This window comes from Pangasianodon hypophthalmus, chromosome 9 (assembly GCF_027358585.1).
Source record: "Pangasianodon hypophthalmus isolate fPanHyp1 chromosome 9, fPanHyp1.pri, whole genome shotgun sequence".
Taxonomy (NCBI): domain Eukaryota; kingdom Metazoa; phylum Chordata; class Actinopteri; order Siluriformes; family Pangasiidae; genus Pangasianodon; species Pangasianodon hypophthalmus.
In genome coordinates this window covers 3932897-3954085 of record NC_069718.1, presented here as the reverse complement: position 1 = coordinate 3954085, position 21189 = coordinate 3932897, and the positions used below count along the sequence as shown (strand labels likewise).

The 21189-nt window shown below is 40.9% G+C and overlaps 8 non-coding genes and 4 gene segments (V, D, J or C); 2 read left to right on the top strand and 10 right to left on the bottom strand.

Annotated features, from left to right (window-relative positions):
• Positions 1-1124: 1124 nt before the first annotated feature.
• Positions 1125-1196, bottom strand: trnac-gca (transfer RNA cysteine (anticodon GCA)). The gene has a single exon. It is a non-coding gene; the product is annotated as a tRNA-Cys (tRNA).
• A 461-nt stretch (positions 1197-1657) lies between these two features.
• trnac-gca (transfer RNA cysteine (anticodon GCA)) lies at positions 1658-1729 on the bottom strand. Its single transcript has one exon. It is a non-coding gene; the product is annotated as a tRNA-Cys (tRNA).
• Positions 1730-2275: 546 nt separating this feature from the next.
• On the bottom strand, positions 2276-2347 carry trnac-gca (transfer RNA cysteine (anticodon GCA)). The gene has a single exon. It is a non-coding gene; the product is annotated as a tRNA-Cys (tRNA).
• A 382-nt stretch (positions 2348-2729) lies between these two features.
• trnac-gca (transfer RNA cysteine (anticodon GCA)) lies at positions 2730-2801 on the bottom strand. Its single transcript has one exon. It is a non-coding gene; the product is annotated as a tRNA-Cys (tRNA).
• A 2604-nt stretch (positions 2802-5405) lies between these two features.
• Positions 5406-5477, bottom strand: trnac-gca (transfer RNA cysteine (anticodon GCA)). The gene has a single exon. It is a non-coding gene; the product is annotated as a tRNA-Cys (tRNA).
• Positions 5478-6097: 620 nt separating this feature from the next.
• trnac-gca (transfer RNA cysteine (anticodon GCA)) lies at positions 6098-6169 on the bottom strand. Its single transcript has one exon. It is a non-coding gene; the product is annotated as a tRNA-Cys (tRNA).
• Positions 6170-6647: 478 nt separating this feature from the next.
• On the bottom strand, positions 6648-6719 carry trnac-gca (transfer RNA cysteine (anticodon GCA)). The gene has a single exon. It is a non-coding gene; the product is annotated as a tRNA-Cys (tRNA).
• A 2171-nt stretch (positions 6720-8890) lies between these two features.
• trnac-gca (transfer RNA cysteine (anticodon GCA)) lies at positions 8891-8962 on the bottom strand. The gene has a single exon. It is a non-coding gene; the product is annotated as a tRNA-Cys (tRNA).
• Positions 8963-9997: 1035 nt separating this feature from the next.
• Positions 9998-10599, bottom strand: LOC113523833 (immunoglobulin kappa variable 6-21-like). The segment is given in 2 exon segments: positions 9998-10392; positions 10491-10599. Coding segments are annotated over 2 exon segments (486 nt in total).
• A 109-nt stretch (positions 10600-10708) lies between these two features.
• Positions 10709-11750, top strand: LOC113523840 (immunoglobulin kappa constant-like). The segment is given in 2 exon segments: positions 10709-10724; positions 11434-11750. Coding segments are annotated over 2 exon segments (333 nt in total).
• LOC117597933 (Ig kappa chain V region K29-213-like) lies at positions 11236-13439 on the bottom strand (the record flags this gene model as incomplete). The annotated part of the segment is given in 2 exon segments: positions 11236-13262; positions 13361-13439. Coding segments are annotated over 2 exon segments (408 nt in total), but the record flags the coding sequence as incomplete, so codon positions are not given.
• A 59-nt stretch (positions 13440-13498) lies between these two features.
• On the top strand, positions 13499-14878 carry LOC113523832 (immunoglobulin kappa constant-like). The segment is given in 3 exon segments: positions 13499-13528; positions 13630-13681; positions 14181-14878. Coding segments are annotated over 3 exon segments (402 nt in total).
• Positions 14879-21189: the final 6311 nt, after the last annotated feature.

The following is a 21189-nucleotide window of genomic DNA, read 5'->3' as shown; positions in this document are numbered from 1 at the left end:
CCACTTTGATTGTTGGAATATAAACCACATCAGTATAAGGGACAGCAAACCCAAAATCAACCATGTATTCCTTCTCATGTGCCTGTTATGAGAAGACAGAGTACAGCACAGCACTCTTTAAATAATTACATAAAATTACACAAGTTACACATTACTATTATATAAATGTATTAACAAAGATAAACAACTTATTAAACAAAAATCAAGAGTCTAGGATTTAAAAGATCAAGTTTTATTGTTTTACCCAACAAAAATTTGGTTCGTGACATCCCAAGCTGATGTCTACAAAAATTACAAAAAGACACAAAAATATACAGTATCAAAATAAAATGACAGTAAATACAAGTACAACAATATGAAAGTACAAAACAACACAGTGTCAGAACAGTGAAATGAACCTGTTCAATGAAGACCTTTTCTAGAAATCCATATACAAGATTATTCAGAGTACTTTACAAAGCGAAATAATTCATTAATGCTAAAAGGCTATGTAATTGCTTTTCAAAGGGTTTTGAAAAGCACAGGTAGATAGAAATATTCAGCACAGGTGAATTGAAATGTAACACAGGATTCAGAAAAGGGCTCCATGTGTGGAAGTTTCATTAAAACAAAACATAGTACACAATCCAAAAACACAATTGAGAAGGACAAACAAAAAGGGGCAAGACACAGCGAGGTCAAAACATCAGTCTAAATCCAAAAGAGTAAACGAAAATGTAAGGTTCAAGATACACAGCAAAGCAAACACATGACTAAAGGTCAGAATTTACAGGAAATGAGGCAAGACTTTTCACTGTATGTGTGTGAAATGTCCTTTTATATGGCGCAAACAGGAAGTGGTTCGAATAGTGTCCTCTGCTCGTGAGGAGGAGACATGACCTGAGCAGTTGTTCCACTGATATATATATATATAATCAGTTTGTTCCAGCTGAGTGCAGCATAGTAACTGAAAACTGTCTCACCAGGTTTTGTCCTAAATCTGGGCACTATTAGCTGATCAGAGATCTGAAATGATCTGAGATACCTTATAGTACCATTTTAAGACAATATCCTTTATAGTTCTGGTTATTTCCATTGAAATATTAAAGGAGTAGAGTGTAAATCACTTAAAGATGTTGGAAAGCAGGGGGCACCCAGACTTGAACTGGGGACCTCTTGATCTGCAGTCAAATGCTCTACCACTGAGCTATACCCCCATGAACAACAAGGCAGGTAGGTGCGAGTGGAAGTGGAAGCTGAGCACGATAACCAGTCAAATGCTCTACCACTGAGCTAAACCCCCTTGGGCAAGTTCATGTTTAAGTTTCCTGAACACACAGGATAATGGGCATTGAGCTGAAAAGTTGCTGAAACCTGGGACGAGGGACACAGAGTCCTCTTGCCCGTATCATCCAGGCATCATCAGGTGCTCCTGAGTCTGTAGAATCAATAGCATCAATTGCAGTAGGGAAGGCTTCAGACTGAGCCCTTCTCACCCCCTTCCTCCTCCCCTTTGACACTGCCAATGAGCTGTGTCCAGAAGTTAAAAACATTTGCTGTTTCTTCACAGGGAATAGACTTTTAGGGAGTGTATTGACAATATTGACAGTGTATTCTTTATAGCTTTGGTTATTCCCATTGAAATATTAAAGGTGTAGCGTTAAAGATGTTGCAAAGCAGGGGGCACCCAGATTTGAATTGGGGACCTCTTGATCTGCAGTCAAATGCTCTACCACTGAGCTATACCCCCATGAACAACAAGGCAGGTAGGTGCGAGTGGAAATGGAAGCTGAGCACGATAATGGGCATTGAGCTGAAAGGTTGCCGAAACCAGGTGCTCCTCAGTCTGTAGAAGCAATAGCATCAGTTGCAGTAGGGAAGGCTTCAGACTGAGCCCTTCTCACCCCCTTCCTCCTCCCCTTTGACACTGCCAATGAGCTATCTCACACTTGACACCATACAATGATGTTGACGAATAACAAGAGAAGTTTGAGGGTAGTGCCTCAAAGTGTGACTGGCCCAGGGGTGAGTAGAGCCTCCAGATTCACACTCTGCTGACTGGGGAAGCGCAGCTGGAAGTCTGCAGTCTGCCGCCCAAGGGCAAGGACTAGAATGCAAGACACAAAGACACTGAACACAAGACACCTGAACATAGCTGTGCAGACTATGCAGCGAAGATAACTGAATTAAGTAAGAAAATGCAAAAGAAAAAGAAGCAACAAGGCATTTCCACCCACAGAACTGTTTAACAATGTAGAGTGTAAATCACTTAAATGGATACTGAGGCAGGACAGACAGGGGGCACCCAGATTTGAACTGGGGACCTCTTGATCTGCAGTCAAATGCTCTACCACTGAGCTATACCCCCATGGCCAGGGGGATGTTTAGGATTCCTGAACACACAGGATAATGGGCATTGAGCTGAAAAGTTGCTGAAACCTGGGACGGGGGACACAGAGTCCTCTTGCCCGTATCATCCAGGCATCATCAGGTGCTCCTGAGTCTGTAGAATCAATAGCATCAATTGCAGTAGGGAAGGCTTCAGACTGAGCCCTTCTCACCCCCTTCCTCCTCCCCTTTGACACTGCCAATGAGCTCTGTCCAGAAGTTAAAAACATTTGCTGTTTCTTCACAGGGAATAGTGATATCACTTTTAGGGAGTGTATTGACAATATTGACAGTGTATTCTTTATAGCTTTGGTTATTCCCATTGAAATATTAAAGGTGTAGCGTTAAAGATGTTGCAAAGCAGGGGGCACCCAGATTTGAACTGGGGACCTCTTGATCTGCAGTCACATGCTCTACCACTGAGCTATACCCCCATGAACAACAAGGCAGGTAGGTGCGAGTGGAAGTGGAAGCTGAGCACGATAATGGGCATTGAGCTGAAAGGTTGCCGAAACCAGGTGCTCCTCAGTCTGTAGAAGCAATAGCATCAGTTGCAGTAGGGAAGGCTTCAGACTGAGCCCTTCTCACCCCCTTCCTCCTCCCCTTTGACACTGCCAATGAGCTATCTCACCCTTGACCCCATAGGATGATGTTGACGAATAACAAGAGAAGTTTGAGGGTAGTGCCTCAAAGTGTGACTGGCCCAGGGGTGAGTAGAGCCTCCAGATTCACACTCTTGGGTGAGCCTGTGCTCATGATAGCCTCAGATTCTTGGCTGACAGGAGTGGAACCTGATGTGGTCTTCTGCTGTTGTAGCACGTCCACCTCATGTTTTGATGTTTTGTGCATGTTGAGATGCTTTTCTGCTCACTGCAGTTGTAAACAGTGATTATATAATGTATTTTTGATAGACTTCAAAGCAAGTCGCTCTGGATAAGGGCGTCTGCCAAATGCCATAAATGTAAAAATGTAAATGTAAATATAAGATATTATAGACTTCCTGGCAGCTCAAACCAATCTGTTCATTGTCCTCTGACCTTTCTTATCAACAAGGCATTTCCACCCACAGAACTGTTGCTCTTTCATTGTATATTTGTTTTTTGCACAATTTTGTGTAAACTCTAGAGATTGCTGTGTGTGAAAATCCCAGGAAATCAGCAGTTTCTGAAATACTCAAACCAGTCCTTCTGGTACCAACATCCATGCCACAGTTTAAGAGATCCGATATCCATGCCACAGAGATCACACCTTTTCATCATTTTGATGTTTGATGTGAACATTAGCTGAAGCTCTTGTATCTGCATCTGCATGATTTTATGCATTGTGCTGCTGCCACATTATTGGCTGATTAGATAACTGCATAAATGAGCAGGTGTACAGGTGTTCCTAATAAAGAGAATGGTGAGTGTATTTCTTACCATTAAATATTTTCTATATTTACAAAACAGATATATTAGGAGTTGCACAGCTATTTATTTATACTAGTTGACCTGTAATTCAAATGTGCATTTGAGTAGTCATCTTTTCCAGTACACTTTATACAATGTGATATCAAAGTGAAAGCTTTCCTTTAAAGCAAAAGAAAGTCTTAGACACTGTGCAGGTGACTTGCTCAAGAATACCTTACAGAAACTATTATTAAAATTAACGTTTTTTTTAAATGTATATTGGGGTTGTATAGACAACTCAGTTAGATTAATACATTCACTAGTTACCACAGTGAGGATGTTGACTAGTTGGAGTGGTGGAAAAACAAGTGAAGCAGACAGTAAAGAAATGCAGGCAGATGGTAAAAAAGTAGTCAAAATGTGTGTTTCAGATTTGATGAAGCCAAGGAATAGAGCCATGTTATGGGACAGCTGGGAATTGTAGATAGTCTCAAGATGTTCAGCAGTAGTTACTGCAGGCCATTTCCAATTTTTTTATTTATAGTTTTGTGCAGGCTGAATGATGTACAGGGACAACCAGCTTAGCCTTGTGCCTGAGCTACTCTCCAGGTGGAGGCAGAGACATTGACACATCATTATAGTTTTGGTTAATCCTACTCTACTTTTAGCAATGTAGAGTGTAAATCACTTAAAGGGATCCTGAGGCAGGTCAGACAGGGGGCACCCAGATTTGAACTGGGGACCGCTTGATCTGCAGTCAAATGCTCTACCACTGCTATACCCCCATGGGCAGCTGTGTAAGTCATTAATATAGAGGTGCTTGTGTCCAGAAGTAAAAAAAAAAAAAAAAGTTGCTGTTTCTCCACAGGCAATAGTGATATCACTACCTTCTGTGATTCTGTGATCAAATATGGCTGTAAAACATGAATGAAACATTTCTCTCTCAATATATATACTTTAGTGAGTGCATAGGCAATATTGTTTACCATTTTAAAGTCTACCATTTTAAAACCTTCTACCTGATGGAAAGCCAGTCTAAGGATCTCAGTGCTGCAGTTATGTGTTCATGTGTCCTGGCAGCAGCTTTCTGAATGAGATGCAGTTTGATGGACTTTTTTAAAAAGGCCAGTGGATAAGCTTTTTCTAGGTCTTGTATGGACATAAACCCTCAGAATCATGTCATGTTTTTTTAGGTGGTAGACACATACCTTGGTCATACTGTAATACTTTCATTTGTTTAGGTTGTACCTGAGGAAGAAACTTTGAGACATCACATACATTACACTGTATATATTTATTTTACCTTTATGGCATTTGGCAGAAACGCTTATCCAGAGAAACTGCCATTTAGCGCAGTTACACCACTGAGCAGGTGAGGGTTAAGGCCTGGTGCTCAAGGGCCCAGCAGTAGCAGTTTAGCGTTCAGTAGCCCAACATCTGAACCACTGAGCTACCACTCAGCTTGTGTCTGGAAGTAAAAGCATCTGCTGTCTGTCTTTTGGTAAAACTCAGAGAACATGATCAGGCAGTGTGAGCTGGGTGAGTGCTTTAGTGAGTGTATAGACAATATCCTTTATAGTTTTGGTTATTTTCATTGAAATATTAAAGGTGTAGCGCAAAGATTTAAGTCACTTAAAGATGTCACAAAGCAGGGGGCACCCAGATTTGAACTGGGGACCTCTTGATCTGCAGTCAAATGCTCTACCACTGAGCTATACCCCCATGCATGTGGAAAAGTTCCCTGAACACACAGGATAATGGGCATTGAGCTGAAAAGTTGTGGAAACCTGGGACGAGGGACACAGAGTCCTCTTGCCCGTATCATCCAGGCATCATCAGGTGCTCCTGAGTCTGTAGAAGCAATAGCATCAGTTGCAGTAGGGAAGGCTTCAGACTGAGCCCTTCTCACCCCCTTCCTCCTCCCCTTTGACACTGCCAGTGAGCTATCTCACACTTGACACCATACAATGATGTTGACGAATAACAAGAGAAGTTTGAGGGTAGTGCCTCAAAGTGTGACTGGCCCAGGGGTGAGTAGAGCCTCCAGATTCACACTCTGTTGACTGGGGAAGCGCAGCTGAAAAGTGCCAGCCCAGAACAGAGCCATGTTATGGGTCAGCTGTGAATTGTAGATAGTGTTCAAATGTTCAGCAATAGTTACTGCAGGCCATTTCAATATTTTTATTTATAAGGTTGTCTAGGCTGAATAATGTACAGGGACAACCAGCTTAGCCTTGTGCCAACACCAGAGGGAGGCAGAGAGTAAGCAGAGGCATTTTTACATTGAAGTATTAATGGTGTAGAGTGTAAATCTCTTAAAGATACAGCAAAGCAAGTCAGACAGGGGGCACCTGGATTTGAATCAGGGACTGCTTGAGCTGCAGTCAAATGCTCTACCACTGAGCTATACCCCTGATAAGTAAGTCACTTATATACAGGTGCTTGTGTCCAGACATTAAAAACATTTGCTCTTTCTCCACAGGGAATAGTGACATTACTGCCTTCTGTGATTCTGTGATCAAATATGGGTGATCGCTCTGCCTGCAGCGACTGTAGCCACAAGAAAGACCAGACCAGCCAAACCAACACCACCGAACATCAGCCCTAACTCAACCCCACTCAGTCCACCTAGAGAGAGAGAGATAGAGAGATGGATAGAGAGTGAAAGAGAGTTAGACAACGAGACCAAAAGAAACAGAGAAATCATCATATCACACATTTCACATGTATGTAGTGTACTGGGAAAACTCTTCATATGGTCAAATGTTGACATTTTGATTTGTGTGTTGATTTGAGAGACATTGGCACCCCATCATAGTATTAGTTATTTCCATTGAAATATTAGCAGTGTAAAGTGTAAATCACCTAAAGGGACTCTGAAGCAAGTCAGACAGGGGGCACCCAGATTTGAACTGGGGACCTCTTGATCTGCAGTCAAATGCTCTACCACTGAGCTATACCCCCACGGGCAGTTGCTGGTTTAAGTTTTCCTTCCTTTTGGACTGGGCGCTGAACACGTGTAGGTGTGAGCAGAAGTGGAAGCTGAGCAGGATAATGGGCATTGAGCTGAAAAGTTGCGGAAACCTGGGCATCATCGGGTGCTCCTCAGTCTGTAGGAGCAATAGCATCAATTGCAATAGGGAAGGCTTCAGACTGAGCCCTTCCTCCTCCCCTTTGACACTGCCAGTGAGCTATCTCACACTTGACCCCATAGGATGATGTTGACAAATAACAAGAGAAGTTTGAGGGTAGTGCCTCAAAGTGTGACTGGCCCAGGGGTGAGTAGAGCCTCCAGATTCACACTCTGCTGACTGGGGAAGCGCAGCTGAATAGTGCCAGCCCAGAACAGAGCCATGTTATGGGTCAGCTGTGAATTGTAGATAGTGTTCAAATGTTCAGCAATAGTTACTGCAGGCCATTTCAATATTTTTATTTACAAGTGTGTGTAGGCTGAATGATGTACTGGGACAACCAGCACGTGCCAACACCAGAGGGAGGCAGAGAGTAAGCACAGACATTGACACACCATTATAATTTTGGTTCTTTCTATTGAAGTATTAATGATGTAGCATGTAAATCACTTAAAGACACAGCAAAGCAAGCCGGGCAGGGAGCACCTCGATTTGAACCAGAGACCTCTTGATCTGCAGTCAAATGCTCTACCACGGAGCTATACCCCCAAGGGCAGTTACAAAAAAGTCTTTTATATACAGGTGCTTCTGTCCAGACGTTTAAATACATTCGCTGTTTCTCCACAGGGACTAGTGATATCATTGCGTTCTGTGATTCTCTGATCAAATATGGCTGTAAAACATGAACAAAACATTTCTCTGTTGTCTAATATAGCAAAACAAAACAAAACAAAACAAACCAACAACAACAAAAAAAGGCTCTTCCTGCCTGCCAGGCTCGATGGGCGATCACTCTGCCTGCAGCGAGGAGAAAGACCAGACCACCACCAAACATCAGCGCTCACTCAACCCCACTCAGTCCACCAGAGAGAGAGATTGAGAGAGAGAGAGAGTGCAAGAGAGATAGACAAAGAGACAAAAAGAAAGAGAGAGAGAGAAATTGAGAGACAGAAAGAGAGAGAGGACATAACACAGACAATCACAAAACTTTTCATATGGTCAAATGTTGACATTTTATTTGTGTTTGAATTTTTCTCAACCAAAGTTAAAGTTACACCACTGAGCGGGTGAGGGTTAAGGCCTGGTGCTCAAGGGCCCAGCAGTAGCAGTTTGGCATTCAGTAGTCCAACATCTGAACCACTGAGCTACCACTCAGATTGTGTCCGGAAGTAAAAGCATTTGCTGTCTGTCTTGTGGTAAAACCCAAACAGAGACCATGATCAGGCGGTGTGAGTGAATAGACAATATCCTTTAGAGTTTTGGTTATTTATGTTGAAACATTAACTGTGTAGAGTGTAAATCATTTAAGGATACAGCAAAGCAGGTCAGACAGGGGACACTCGGATTTGAACCGGGGACCTCTTTCCCTGCAGTCAAAAGCTCTACCACAGAGATATACCCCCATGGACAGTGGTGGTTTATGTATGGGAGCTTGTGTCCAGACGTTGCTGTTCCTCCGCAGGGAATAGTGATATCACTGCCTTCTGCGATTCTGTGATCAAATATGGCTGTAAAACATGCATGAAACATTTCTCTCTCAATATATATATATATATGCTTCAGTGAGTCTTGTATTTTGTCTGCAGTCTGCCGCCCAAGGGCAAAGACTAGAATGCAAGACTCAAAGACATTGAACACAAAACACCTGCACATAGCTGTGCAGACTATGCAGCAAAGATAGCTGAATTAAGTAACAATATGCAAAAGAAAAACAATCAATAAGCGTGTTGTGTGTGGACGGATCTGAGACAAGTGACTGCAGCTGGACAGTTGAAGACTGGAAAAAGACCAGGTGACTTTTTCCTCAGCCTTGTGCCTGAGCTGCTCTCCAGAGGGAGGTGGAGAGTAAGCAGAGACATTGACACACCATTATAGTTTTGGTTATTGCCATTGAACTTTTAACAATGTAGAGTGTAAATCACTTAAAGGGACTCTGAAGCAGGTCAGACAGTATTAAAGGTATAGAGTGTAAATCACTTAAAGATCCAGCGAAGCAAGCCAGACAGGGGGCACCCGGATTTGAACCGGGGACCTCTTGATCTGCAGTCAAATGCTCTACCACTGAGCTATACCCCCATGGGCAGCGGCAATTTACCTATGAGTGCTTGAGTCCAGACGTTAAAAACATTTGCTGTTTCTCCACAGGGAATACTGATGATTCCTTTGTGATCATTCCTAGTGATGCTGAGAGTCAGGGAGGAGGAGAAGAGATAGAGAACAAGCATGGTGCTAGAGAAAGGCCAAAGGGTAGCGCTTGAAAGTGGGACTGAATCAGAATACCTGTCTTTGAAACGTAAATCTCAAAAAGCCTCTTTGCTCTGGGGTAATGAGGACATAAAAATATGCATCGCACACTTCCATTGGTGGCTGCACAGAATAAATAAGATCTGATAGACTTACAGTGCAAAACTCTAGGGCTTTTAGGAACCAGTTCTGCCCTCTCCACTCTAGAATCAGACTGTCTTTCTTTTGAACAAGGAAGTATCTTGCATCTGAACACCTTGTTCTGAACCTTGATGTCTGCTATTTCAATCAGAGGAAATAAACTTCATGGAACAGAGCAGCAATATTGACAAGATAGTGCCCCCAAAACTTTGGAGGTCGACAATAGAACTGAAGTTTGTACCAGGAACCACTGGTCAGATGTAAATAATTATGGTGATGAAAGCAGCTGTGTGGTTAAGGCCTGAAAGCAGAACTCCATTTAAGGCTTGCTTTAGGTTGTCAGAACTTATGTGGCCAAAGAAACAATCAGCCATGCTGTTTTGAGGTTGCCACATGGCTAGTTCATTTGGCTTTGTTAATTTTTGGAAAGTGTGCTTTTCTCTCTGGGGCTTCTTTGGCTGCAAATCTCAAGGCCATGTTAAAATATATTGTCTGGAATTATTTTTTTTCTTGTGGCCACATTAAACTATATTGCATGCACAATTTGTGCACAAATGAAAAAACTTTTCATAGCCTCTCTAGGGATACATAATATGTTAAAATATTAACTAATAATTATCCACAGCTCAGTAAGTTGGTCTTCTCTTCCAGATCATTAGCAATTTAGTGTGGTGTGTTTTCTCTCGTCCACAGTGTGGATCATTGTACTGTATCACTTCCTCCCCCTCAGCACCTGCAGTCGCTCCCAGCTGCAGCAGTGCTTCTCTGTGCACTCTCACTGACCGAGGTTTTTGTACAACACTCTAACACTGAGACACCACGGATCTGAAGGTCACTAAGGCAGTAGTAATCTCCTGCATCTTCAGTCTGGACTCCACTGATGGTCAGAGTGAAGTCAGTATCAGATCCACTGCCTGTGAAACGAGCTGGAGTTCCTGAGTATAAGCTAGTAGCCTGATAGATCAGGAGTTTAGGAGCTTCTCCAGGTTTCTGCAGGTACCAATGTAGAAAATTACCATTATACACTCTGAGACTGGTTCTACAGTTGATGGTGACTGTGTTTCCTGGAACAACAGTTTGCACTGAAGGAGTCTGAGTCACAGTCACCTGACCTCTGGATCCTGAAGAGAAACATAGATTGTGTTTGTATGCTGTAAAGTGGTGTAGAATTAGTATGAAATGAAGTGTGTGAGGCTGTGAGTTGATGTTAATCTCTCACCTTGAGTCCAGAGGGCCAGTGTGCAGATGAAGACGCTGATCAAAGTCATGGTTGCTGTGGGTGAAGTTGCTGAGCAGCAGCTCTCAGTCATGAAGTGTTAAAGTCACAGGGCTATAAACACTCGCAGAGCACTGAAGCATGGACTGCAAATGCAAAGTGTGTGTGTGTATGTGTGTGTGTGTGTGTGTGCAGTGTAGTGTGACGGAGGTTTTTGTACGATGGCTTCATTAGTATGTATCACTGTGGTGGACTTTTGGTGGAGGCACCAAACTTATCGTGAAAAGTAAGCATGTTTTCTTCTTTTACGACAAAATAACTTAATATTAAAACTACAAAATAATTTTTATCATATGAAGCTCTAATAAGTAATTCATTTCAGTACAATAAAAATCCATACTATGAACATTCAATAAATATACAATTAATTTATAGTAAAGATTCAGTCATTTTAAAACCACATTTTACGGTATCACTAATCCAGCTCAATGTCTCATACATGAAGTATTGTATAAGTGGAAAATCCAGAAGAAAGCTGTTGGCTGTTTGTTTATTTCTGAAAGCAGCTACATTTGTATTTGCTGCAGTCGATTATACTGAAAGAAAGGGCAATAACTTCATAAATATTTTTATAATACATTTTATTTTCCCAGATAAATTACAGTTTGGTATTCACTTTTTTTTTTTTTTTTTAATTAATTTAGTATGTTATATTTTTCTATTTCCATTTTTCCACTGTTAAGGGTGAGAGACAGCTCAGGATGTTTCTGTTGTTTCTGTCATTTGAAGTCCAATCGTGTTCATTGAGAGTAATTGATGTAAAGAGTAATTAAGAAATGTTATCCTAGTGCTGGAACACTGCTGCTATGGAGTTTCCAGTTTTGGCTCTGTTGGAGTTCGCAGAATTTACACAATATTTCTAAACGTGTGTGTTTGCTGTTTCCAGCGGGTCCCACAGCTCCCTCCGTGTCTCTGCTCCCTCCGTCTCCTCTGCAGCTGTGTGAGGGATCGGCCTCGCTGCTCTGCCTGCTGTCTGGCTACTCTCCACAGGGGGCGCTGGTGAGCTGGACAGTGGACGGCTCAGAGGTGAAGGACGGGGTTCTGACCAGTGCAGAAGAACTGAAGAAGGACCGTTACAGTCGCAGCAGCACCCTGATCCTCAGCAAAGACCTCTGGGAAAAAGCGGAGGAGTTTGTCTGTATGGTCTCCCATGCCGGTGTCAATCATCCTGTTATGTTCAGAAAGAGTCAGTGTGAAGGCTAGTGGCTCCAAGATAGAGTTTAACATAGAGCTGCTTATGATCCATCTACAATAGAGTTTAAATTCTACACAATGCTGCCATTTCTGTCTTTACTCTGTTCACTGTCCTGTTGATCTTCCTGTAGTTTTTGCTGAAATAAAGCTGAATTTTGGACGTTGTCTGTTCTTTTATTAGAGTTAATAGTGATGATCAGTGTGATGAGAGAGTGGGATTAGCTGTAGATTCAGTGCTGTGTGTTGTGCTTCAGTGAGTTTGACTGAAGGAAGTTGAACATCTGGTGAAATTTCTGCTCTATTCTGGGAGAAATGAAACTATTTAGTGCTGTTAATGCAAATCTCAGATCTCAGATACACAGGAGGAAGCAGGATTGGTCAAACCTCCTACAGAAGCAGGTAGGATTGGTCATCTTATCTGCTTATTGTCTACAGTAGCAGGCGGTATTCCTCAAATATTTCTTTTTTTTTTTTTTTTTTAATAAGACCAATTTATCAGGTATCTTCGGAAACAGCATGATGATGATCTGCAATTTATGCAATCCAAAACCCATGGAGATGTTGATATTTAACAGTATGAAAGCTCTGTATTAAACGTAAGATATCACTTAAGAGCTCCATAGCAATCACGTATTGTCTTAAATATATCTGCTACAGCCTATAGGTGACACTCAGGATATGTTTAAGGGGCACCTTTGCTAGATATCTAACTAAGTAGCTAGAAACAAGTATAAATTAACATGAGCTAGTTAGCTTACAAACCTGGCAAGCTACTGAAACCACACCAGCATTTGCCTATGTTAGCTAGCTAGCTAATGTTAATTTTTTTATAAAATGTTGATAATGGAGATGGTGTTCGTTTCAGCATAGCATGCCAGTCCAAAAGGCATCATTTTGAATTGAAAGAAACTAACATTGGTCTAATATCTGAACTGCCAACTGTCAAAGTTTATTTACTAGCCTGAAGTTAGAATACCATTCTATCTACTTAAGATTGGGGAAAGAGTGATTAATACAAGTGAGAGCATATTTATTTGCATTATCACGGCCTCTTAGTATGATGTGTTTTCTCTCATCCACAGTGTGTGTCATTGTCTTGTATCACTTCCTCCCCCTCAGCACCTGCAGTCGCTCCCAGCTGCAGCAGTGCTTCTCTGTGCACTCTCACCGACCGAGGTTTTTGTACGACGCTCTAACACTGTGTGAACACTGAGACACCACGGATCTGAAGGTCACTAAGGCAGTAGTAATCTCCTGCATCTTCAGTCTGGACTCCACTGATGGTCAGAGTGAAGTCAGTATCAGATCCACTGCCTGTGAAACGAGCTGGAGTTCCTGAGTATAAGCTAGTAGCCCTATAGATCAGGAGTTTAGGAGCTTCTCCAGGTTTCTGCAGGTACCAATGTAGAAAATTACCATTATACACTCTGAGACTGGTTCTACAGTTGATGGCGACTGTGTTTCCTGGAACAACAGTTTGCTGTGAAGGAGTCTGAGTCACAGTCACCTGACCTCTGGATCCTGAAGAGAAACATAGATTGTGTTTATATGCTGTAAAGTGGTGTAGAATTAGTATGAAATGAAGTGTGTGAGGCTGTGAGTTGATGTTAAACTCTCACCTTGAGTCCAGAGGGCCAGTGTGCAGATGAAGACGCTGATCAAAGTCATGGTTGCTGTGGGTGAAGTTGCTGAGCAGCAGCTCTCAGTCATGACGTGTTAAAGTCACAGGGCTATAAACACTCGCAGAGCACTGAAGCATGGACTGCCAATGCAAAGTGGAAACTCTCGTGTGTGTTTGTGTGTGTGTGCGTATGTGTGTGTGTGTGTGTGTGTGTGTGTGTGTGCGCACTGCGGTGTGCCGGAGGTTTTTGTATGACAGTTTCATTAGATTGTATCACTGTGGTTCACCTTTGGTGGAGGCACCAAACTCATCATTAAAAGTAAGTGTGTTTTCTTCTTTTAAAACAAAATCACTTTATTTCATTCTCTTTATCACGTTACATTAAGTAATGTTTCAGATTAACTGAATATTACATGAAATATTTTGCAAATGGAAAATCCAGGCAAATCGTTCTGTTTGTTTCTGTTAACCAACCAGTGATTATTTCTGTAATCAGCTACATTTGAATTTGTGTTGAAGGACTGAAAGATTAAATAAAAACACTTCTGATTAGATTATTCCAGTATCCAGGATGTTTCTTTTTCATATGAAGTCCACTTGAGAACTTTCCAAAAGTGTCTTTTCTTTTTTTAAACAAATTTGACAAATTGGTCTTTTTCTATGCACTGAAACTGATGTGTTATAAAGTGATATTCTACCCCTGACTAAGAGCATGAAGTCAGACTTTATTAGATTTAATTACTCTTTAAGACCATGTCAGTTCCACAAAGTTTCAGGAATGTTTTTTAACCATTTATAAATGTGTTTGTCATCTCCAGCTGGTCCCACAGTGAAGCCCTCCGTGTCTCTGCTCCCTCCGTCTCCTCTGCAGTTGTCTGAGGGATCGGCCTCGCTGCTCTGCCTGCTGTCTGGCTACTCTCCACAGGGGGCGCTGGTGAGCTGGACAGTGGACGGCTCAGAGGTGAAGGACGGGGTTCTGACCAGCGCAGAAGAACTGAAGAACGGCCGTTACAGTCGCAGCAGCACCCTTACCCTCAGCAGAGACCTCTGGGAAAAGGGGGAGGAGTTTACCTGTACGGTCTCCCATGACAACATCAATCATCCAGTCACGTTCAGAAAGAGTCAGTGTGAAGGCTAGTGGCTCCAAGAGAGAGTTTAACATAGAGCTGCTTATGACCCATCTACAATAGAGTTTAAATTCTACACAATGCTGCCATTTCTGTCTTTACTCTGTTCACTGTCCTGTTGCTCTTCCTGTAGTTTTTGCTGAAATAAAGCTGAATTGTTGAGTTAATAGTGATGATCAGTGTGATGAGAGAGTGTGTTTATCTGTAGATTCAGTGCTCTGTGTTGTGCTTCAGTGAGTTTGACTGAAGGAAGTTCAGAGGGAGAAATGAAACTACTCGGTCCTGTTAATGCAAATATCACATCTGCAAATACGCCTCATTGCTCTCTCTCTCTTTCTGTGTCTGAAAACTAACAATGAAGATTGTTCAAGATTAAATACCAAACTGTCAGTATTAATGTCAGTCAAATCAGAAATACACTTTCAGCAAAAAATCTAAAGTGCCTCCTTTTAATCAGAACAGAAAAGGATCAAAGACTTTAATCACAATGTTGTCTTGCATATGACACAGGATTTAACCACTGAACTGTCACTTACATTAAATCACACACATTTTATGGGATCATGGGGGAAACAAGTGAAGGCGCATTTCAAAATCTGTTGCCCAGAAGTCAAGTAAACACACTTGACATCATGTGAACAACGTGACCATCATGTGAGGTCCCCATCTCCTGAATACTAAACTACTTTTCCATCACCCATCAACACCTTCCTGAATACAGATTATATAAATCCATTTCAAATATTCAGTTACTGGAAAGTCTTACCAACTTTAATATTCAAATAAATTCTGAGCTTTACATTCTCTGATTGTTATTTATGTGTTATGACCCTTACCTTGTTGATTAACTATTCTTTAAATCTGCAGTTTGTGTGGCTGCCAGGGTTTTTCGGTGCTCCGTCATCTCATTTAGGTTTTATTTCTTGTTTTTTTTTATGTCTTTCCTACTTGTTTATTTTATATCTTACTTGTTTTACACTACTTATTTGATGTGTTTACTTTTTCACAAGAGGAACTTTTGAAACTAAAGGAAAACCTACCACCAGAATTAACACCCTTTTTCTGCATGAAGTCTACGATTTGCCTTTAGCTCACCTACCGAAGGTAAACAAAGATGCTGGCTGGCAAACGTGCTCATGCAGGCAGTACAGAGGTAAGTGAGGTGGTGCATTACCTTGTTGGTGGCAAAAACACATCACTTCCAGTGCTTTTCCTCTCCAGTGTGAACTCTCTTGCACTACTTGTTAGAGCTAACAAGGACTTTACTCGCATCTCAGCATATTGCTTTGTAGAATCGTGGCTAAACAGAATCACACCTGATGCAGCTCTTCACCTTAAGGGGTATCAGCTGTTCAGAGCAGACTGAAACAACACGCTGTGTGTTAACTCATGCGGAGGTGGCATGTGCTTCTACATTAACAGCTGGTGCACCAATGTCTCCACAATTTTAAACCCTTTTAATTCACTGTAAGCCTTTTTACCTACCTAGGGCTCCTTGCAGACACTCAAACAGATGGTCACAGCACCTGCCTCCCCCAATCTGGCCAAACAGCTGAACCAGTTTTACTGCTGTTTCAATCATCGAGGACCCCTTTACATCTACCCTACCTGCACCTCAATGACGTCTTCCCCATCAACACATGTGTTAGAAGTCCTCCTTCATCGACACCTTCCAGCCTCCCTCCTCTCCCAGCCAACTTCACACCAAAGACAATAGATTCACACCCTATCACCCTCCATCTTTTGTTCAACTCAATCATCATCATCACTGTCAGTGAATCAGGAGGACATTTACAAGATCTTCAGCAAGCAGAATGTCAGGAAAGCAGCTGGACCAGATGGTGTCTCACCTGCCACCTTATAATTGATCTGCAGATCCACATTTTCAACATCTCCCTACAGTTATACAGGGTACCTTCCTGTTTCATGGTATCCAAAGTTGTGTCCATTCCCCAAAAGGACAAGCTAACAGAACTGAAAGATTATAGACCAGTTACTCTAAAATCCATTGTTATGAAGTCTTTTGAGCAGATGATACTGGCCCACCTGAAGTCCTTTACAGTCAGGGAAGGAGATAAATATAAGACTGTGCTCAAAGCTACCTCAGGACACTCTGAATATTTAGTTGTGTCTTGTGGTCTGCTTTTTGCTCCTTATGCATTCTAAGCTTCTACATTGATGGCATTCTCATTTCCCTCCTCAGAAAAGGAACATTTTATCAGATACTTTATAAATGACTTAGATAACCACCTGTAAATCAAGCTTGAAAAATAAGACTTTCACCAACTGTCTGTCAAGTTCCTGGACTATCCCTAATCCTAACCTTGGACAAACAAGATGCTACAAAGGTTTCTGGGGCTTGCAACCTTCTACTGACCCAAGAGGCCATGACAGCCTATCTGACATCACTCATTAAAATAAAGTAAATTCTGTTAAGGGGGATGAAGCAGCCTTCCAGGCTTTCTGGAACCTTAAGGATCATCTCACAAGTGCCCAGATTCTTCTTAGCCCTGAACCCTCACTAACCTTTGTTGTAGAGGTTGATGCATCAGAGAATGGCATTTGGGTAATTCTTTCACACCACCATGGAAATCCTCTTGAATTGCACCCCTTTGCATCTTGCTTTAGGAAACTAAAATCAGAAGACAAGAACTATGATGTCAAGAACGTATTAACCAGGATCCAAGAATGCAAAAGCTGATGTTTTGTCATTTCTACTACTGGGATTCAGTGAACAGTAATGCTAATCAGAAAAAAGATCTAGTTGCCTTTCCTTGTGCAGGATGTATTCCAGCATGTTACAGCTTGTACTATCTGTGCACAACAATCTCAACCCTGAGACAGATACATAAAGGCTTACATGAGCCCATGCCAAATCCACACTCTCCATGGTCACAAATTTCTACTGATTTCATCTCTACATTTCACAATGGTTCTTGTTATTATTGACAAGCTTTGCCAAAGCCCTTCACAGCCATGGCAAAATACAATGAAAATGAAATACAATGCAAAATACAATGAAGTATTCATTTGTTATGGTATCCCATACAACATAATCTCAGAAAAGTGGGATTCAGTTCATATTGAATGTATGGAAAACCTTTTGTCAGCAACGTAATATCAGCGTCAGGTTATCATCAGGTGACCATCTGCAATCTTATAGAAAAATTGAATGCTTAAATCATGAGACTGGAATATTCCTCAGGTCGTTTTCAATTGCAACCACCATGACTGGAGCCTTATTTTCGGTGGGACTTGCAAGCACAAAACTCACTCCCTGACTCTTCTACAGGACTCACACCATTTTAATGCCAATCTATCAAGCCCTACTGTTCCAATGACCTAAAGAACCCACCAAAGTACCAGCAGTCAACGAATGGATGTGGAGGAGAAAATAAACTTGGGAAGCTGCACGTGTCTGAGTCCAAAGAGCTATCTGCTGACAGAATATACAGACTGACAAACATCCCCGGTCACACCCACAGCTGCATCCTGGGCTCTCCAGCCAAGATCTGTGACTTTGGGGCTGGTTATTACATTCACCCAGGACATTACAAGTCCATGCCAGCAGAGGTCATCCTTCCTTGAATACTAACTCCTTCTTCATCACCCGTCAGACTCTTCTTGTTTACATACTATATGCTAAAGCCAGTTTTAACATTCAGTCAGTTCAGTCTTCCCACTTTTATCATTCCCGTAGTATATTGTGTGATTTTCCATGTTTTGACCTTTACTCTGTTTAACTGACTATTATTTGGATTTGCCCTTTGTCTGGTATAACTGTGAATTACAGTTTTTGCCCTCACCTGAATCTGATTTAGGATTCTGTCTTGGACTTATAAGCAATCTTCCTTCATGTGGATTGTCACACATCTCCTGAGTCCTGTCTGTTAAATGTGATCATGTCAAATGAGAATGCTATATCACCCTGTGAAAAATAATGGCTGCCACTGCTGAGTCCTTGAGCATAACTGTTAACCTTCTCTGGTCAGTTGTATCCTGTCTCACTTGTAAGTCACTAGGGATAAAAATATCAGCCAGATGAGAAAAATGTAAATGTGAAAAAAAAAACATATAAAATATAACATAAAAAAACAGTGTAAAAATGATGTCGAAAAATTAATGATGTAAAAAAATCACGTGAAGATAAATGACGTGTAAAAAAACACCATAAAATTCGTATACATGTGAAAAAATGTGTGAAACAATGTGAAGTGTGAATTTTCTGTAGTGTGTGTGTTCTGTAAAATGCCATTATCTCTGTTTTTCTCTCAGCAAACTAGAACATCAATGAATACATTCCAGACCATTCACAAAGACGCAGGTCACGGACTTGAACCCATTCCCATGGCTGTCTGACATTCGTTTTATTTTGTGATCCTATCAATCCACCGTGTTTTTCGTTCTTTTTTAAAATTTGTTAAAGTTTACTAACATTTACTAACATTAACATTGCCTGTGACTGTGAGAACTATCTCCACAGATGCCCTGTGAACATCCAACAATGGCACGGGAGATAACGGAGAATTGAAAAGTGTGGGAAAGATCTCAGTGTATAAATGAAGTCCACTTCAATTCAGTATGCAGTAAGCTTGTTCAATTCATTAAGAGTGCACTTCGAAGGCGACTCAGCATGCTCCCTTCCTGGTGTTTCAGTGTGCTTCTCTCGAGTGCTGTTCTTGGGTTACCGCTCCACACTGACGATATGTGGAACAGCACAAGGTAAGAATACGATGGCTACAATGAACCGTATTTTACAGATTTTACTGAGTTGTATTATGTGCAATTTAAATTTTGCGATGTTTTAAAGCAGGACTCGGAAAAGATAGAAGACTTAAGACTATTTTTTTTCTTCAGTGAACATGACTCCCTTTCTGATCCTGTTGACTCAAATTACAACTCCACATCTCTAATGTAAGTATGCTTCTGTCATTTCTGTCACGTGAAATAATATGCATGTTTGGACGTTAACTATAAAAAATGTTTCACTCTTTTCCTCAGTTTGCTTGACTGGGTAATTTTTGTGTTGTTGTTGTGCTGCAGTGAAATCACAATGAATTTACAGGGATTTAGAAGTTTATATAATTTCCATGTTATCAAACTCTGTGTGAATTTATGCATGTATTTGTCTTTTGACTGCATGATTGTTTACTGTAATTATCAAAATTCCTGCTGTGCAGTGTCACCCAGAAGAGGACACTTTCCACTGTTTTTTCATTAGGGATCTAAATCTATATGTGGATTTCTGTAAAACTGCTTTGTGACAACGTCTATTGTTAAAAGTGTTGTATAAATAACATTGTACTAAACTGATTAAAAAATCTCAAGAGGGATTTCTGAATTTTTACTTGGTTTATAAACTTCATCCGAGAATAATTTAACATCTATTGTGCCCATTTACTGCTATTTATAGTTGTCAAAGATTTTATTTAAATGCAGATTATTTACCATTTTTAACTAGTTATCCTACTGTGTTATGTCAGATTTATTTAAAACCAAACACAGAAGCTCATGGATCTCAGCGAAGCCAATACGTGCACTCAAGCAATAATTTTACATCATAACAAAACTTTTTCTGAGCACAAGTAAGTGCAGAAATAACCAATTAATTGAAAAACTGTCATTCTGGACTTTTGCCTCGTATTAGTCCTTTCATTTTCAGGTACGCTGTTGGAATATGTATTTAAGGTATTGAGAATGAAGAGAGTAGAATAAATGATTTAGAAGGACAGAGATGAAGAATGATGACTAACACATTCGCTGCTCTTTTTCACAGTGACTGTAACGGCTCCTTCTGCAATCAAACCCAGAACTACACTGTACAATAGTAAGTATTCTGTGCAATGTGAATCATTTCAGCAAGAAATATCTCAGAGGGTTATATGAGATATAAATTTATTACATAAGCACTAATTTCTCTAAAGAATAAACACAAAATACACAGCTTGTCACGTTACTAAGAAACCGCAAAACGTAAACTCCTCTGTCCTGAAGATGTCAGAAAACTTACAGTTACGACTACACAAGCTTGTGTCCCATTTGCCGCACACAATAATAGATTTAACTGTGATTCAGAACGGTTCAATATTTAAATTAAGCAGCTTGTTCACTGTAATTTTTGTCTTTTACCAGTGCTGGCAGTCCGCCTTCCAGTTTTCCTATGTAAGTGCTCCCATTTCCTATTTTATTATCACAGATGTACCTTTTTATCCTGCTGTAGAGTCCGTGTCCATTTCACTGAATTATCACAAACTACATAATGTCTTATGGGATGGATCTGACTCTCTGATATTTACTCTGAAGTTTATTGCATTGTATACAGTTGTTTGTATAATTGCGTTGTCCCACTTCTGTCTGTCCAAGGCTTGGATTTTGGTTACCTACAATGAACATACATCGCCTGGATAATGCTCTGCGGCCTGGTGATGTACAAAAGGTTGATACCTCGAGTCCTCATTCTCCTGGAAAGAAATGAGAGGTGAAAAGGAGGAGAACAGAGTCCTTAAACATTTCATACTGCAACATTTAGCATTGTGATTGCGAGTTTAATTCTATTATTCAGAATGTTATCAAACTGTGATGTGGAAATTATTTTCTTTGTGTGACTAATTAATTAATTTCAACAACAATCCAAAAAAAAAAAAGTTACAAATGGGGCAACATTGTGGTTTTTGTGTATACCTGACTGCAACTTCCGTAT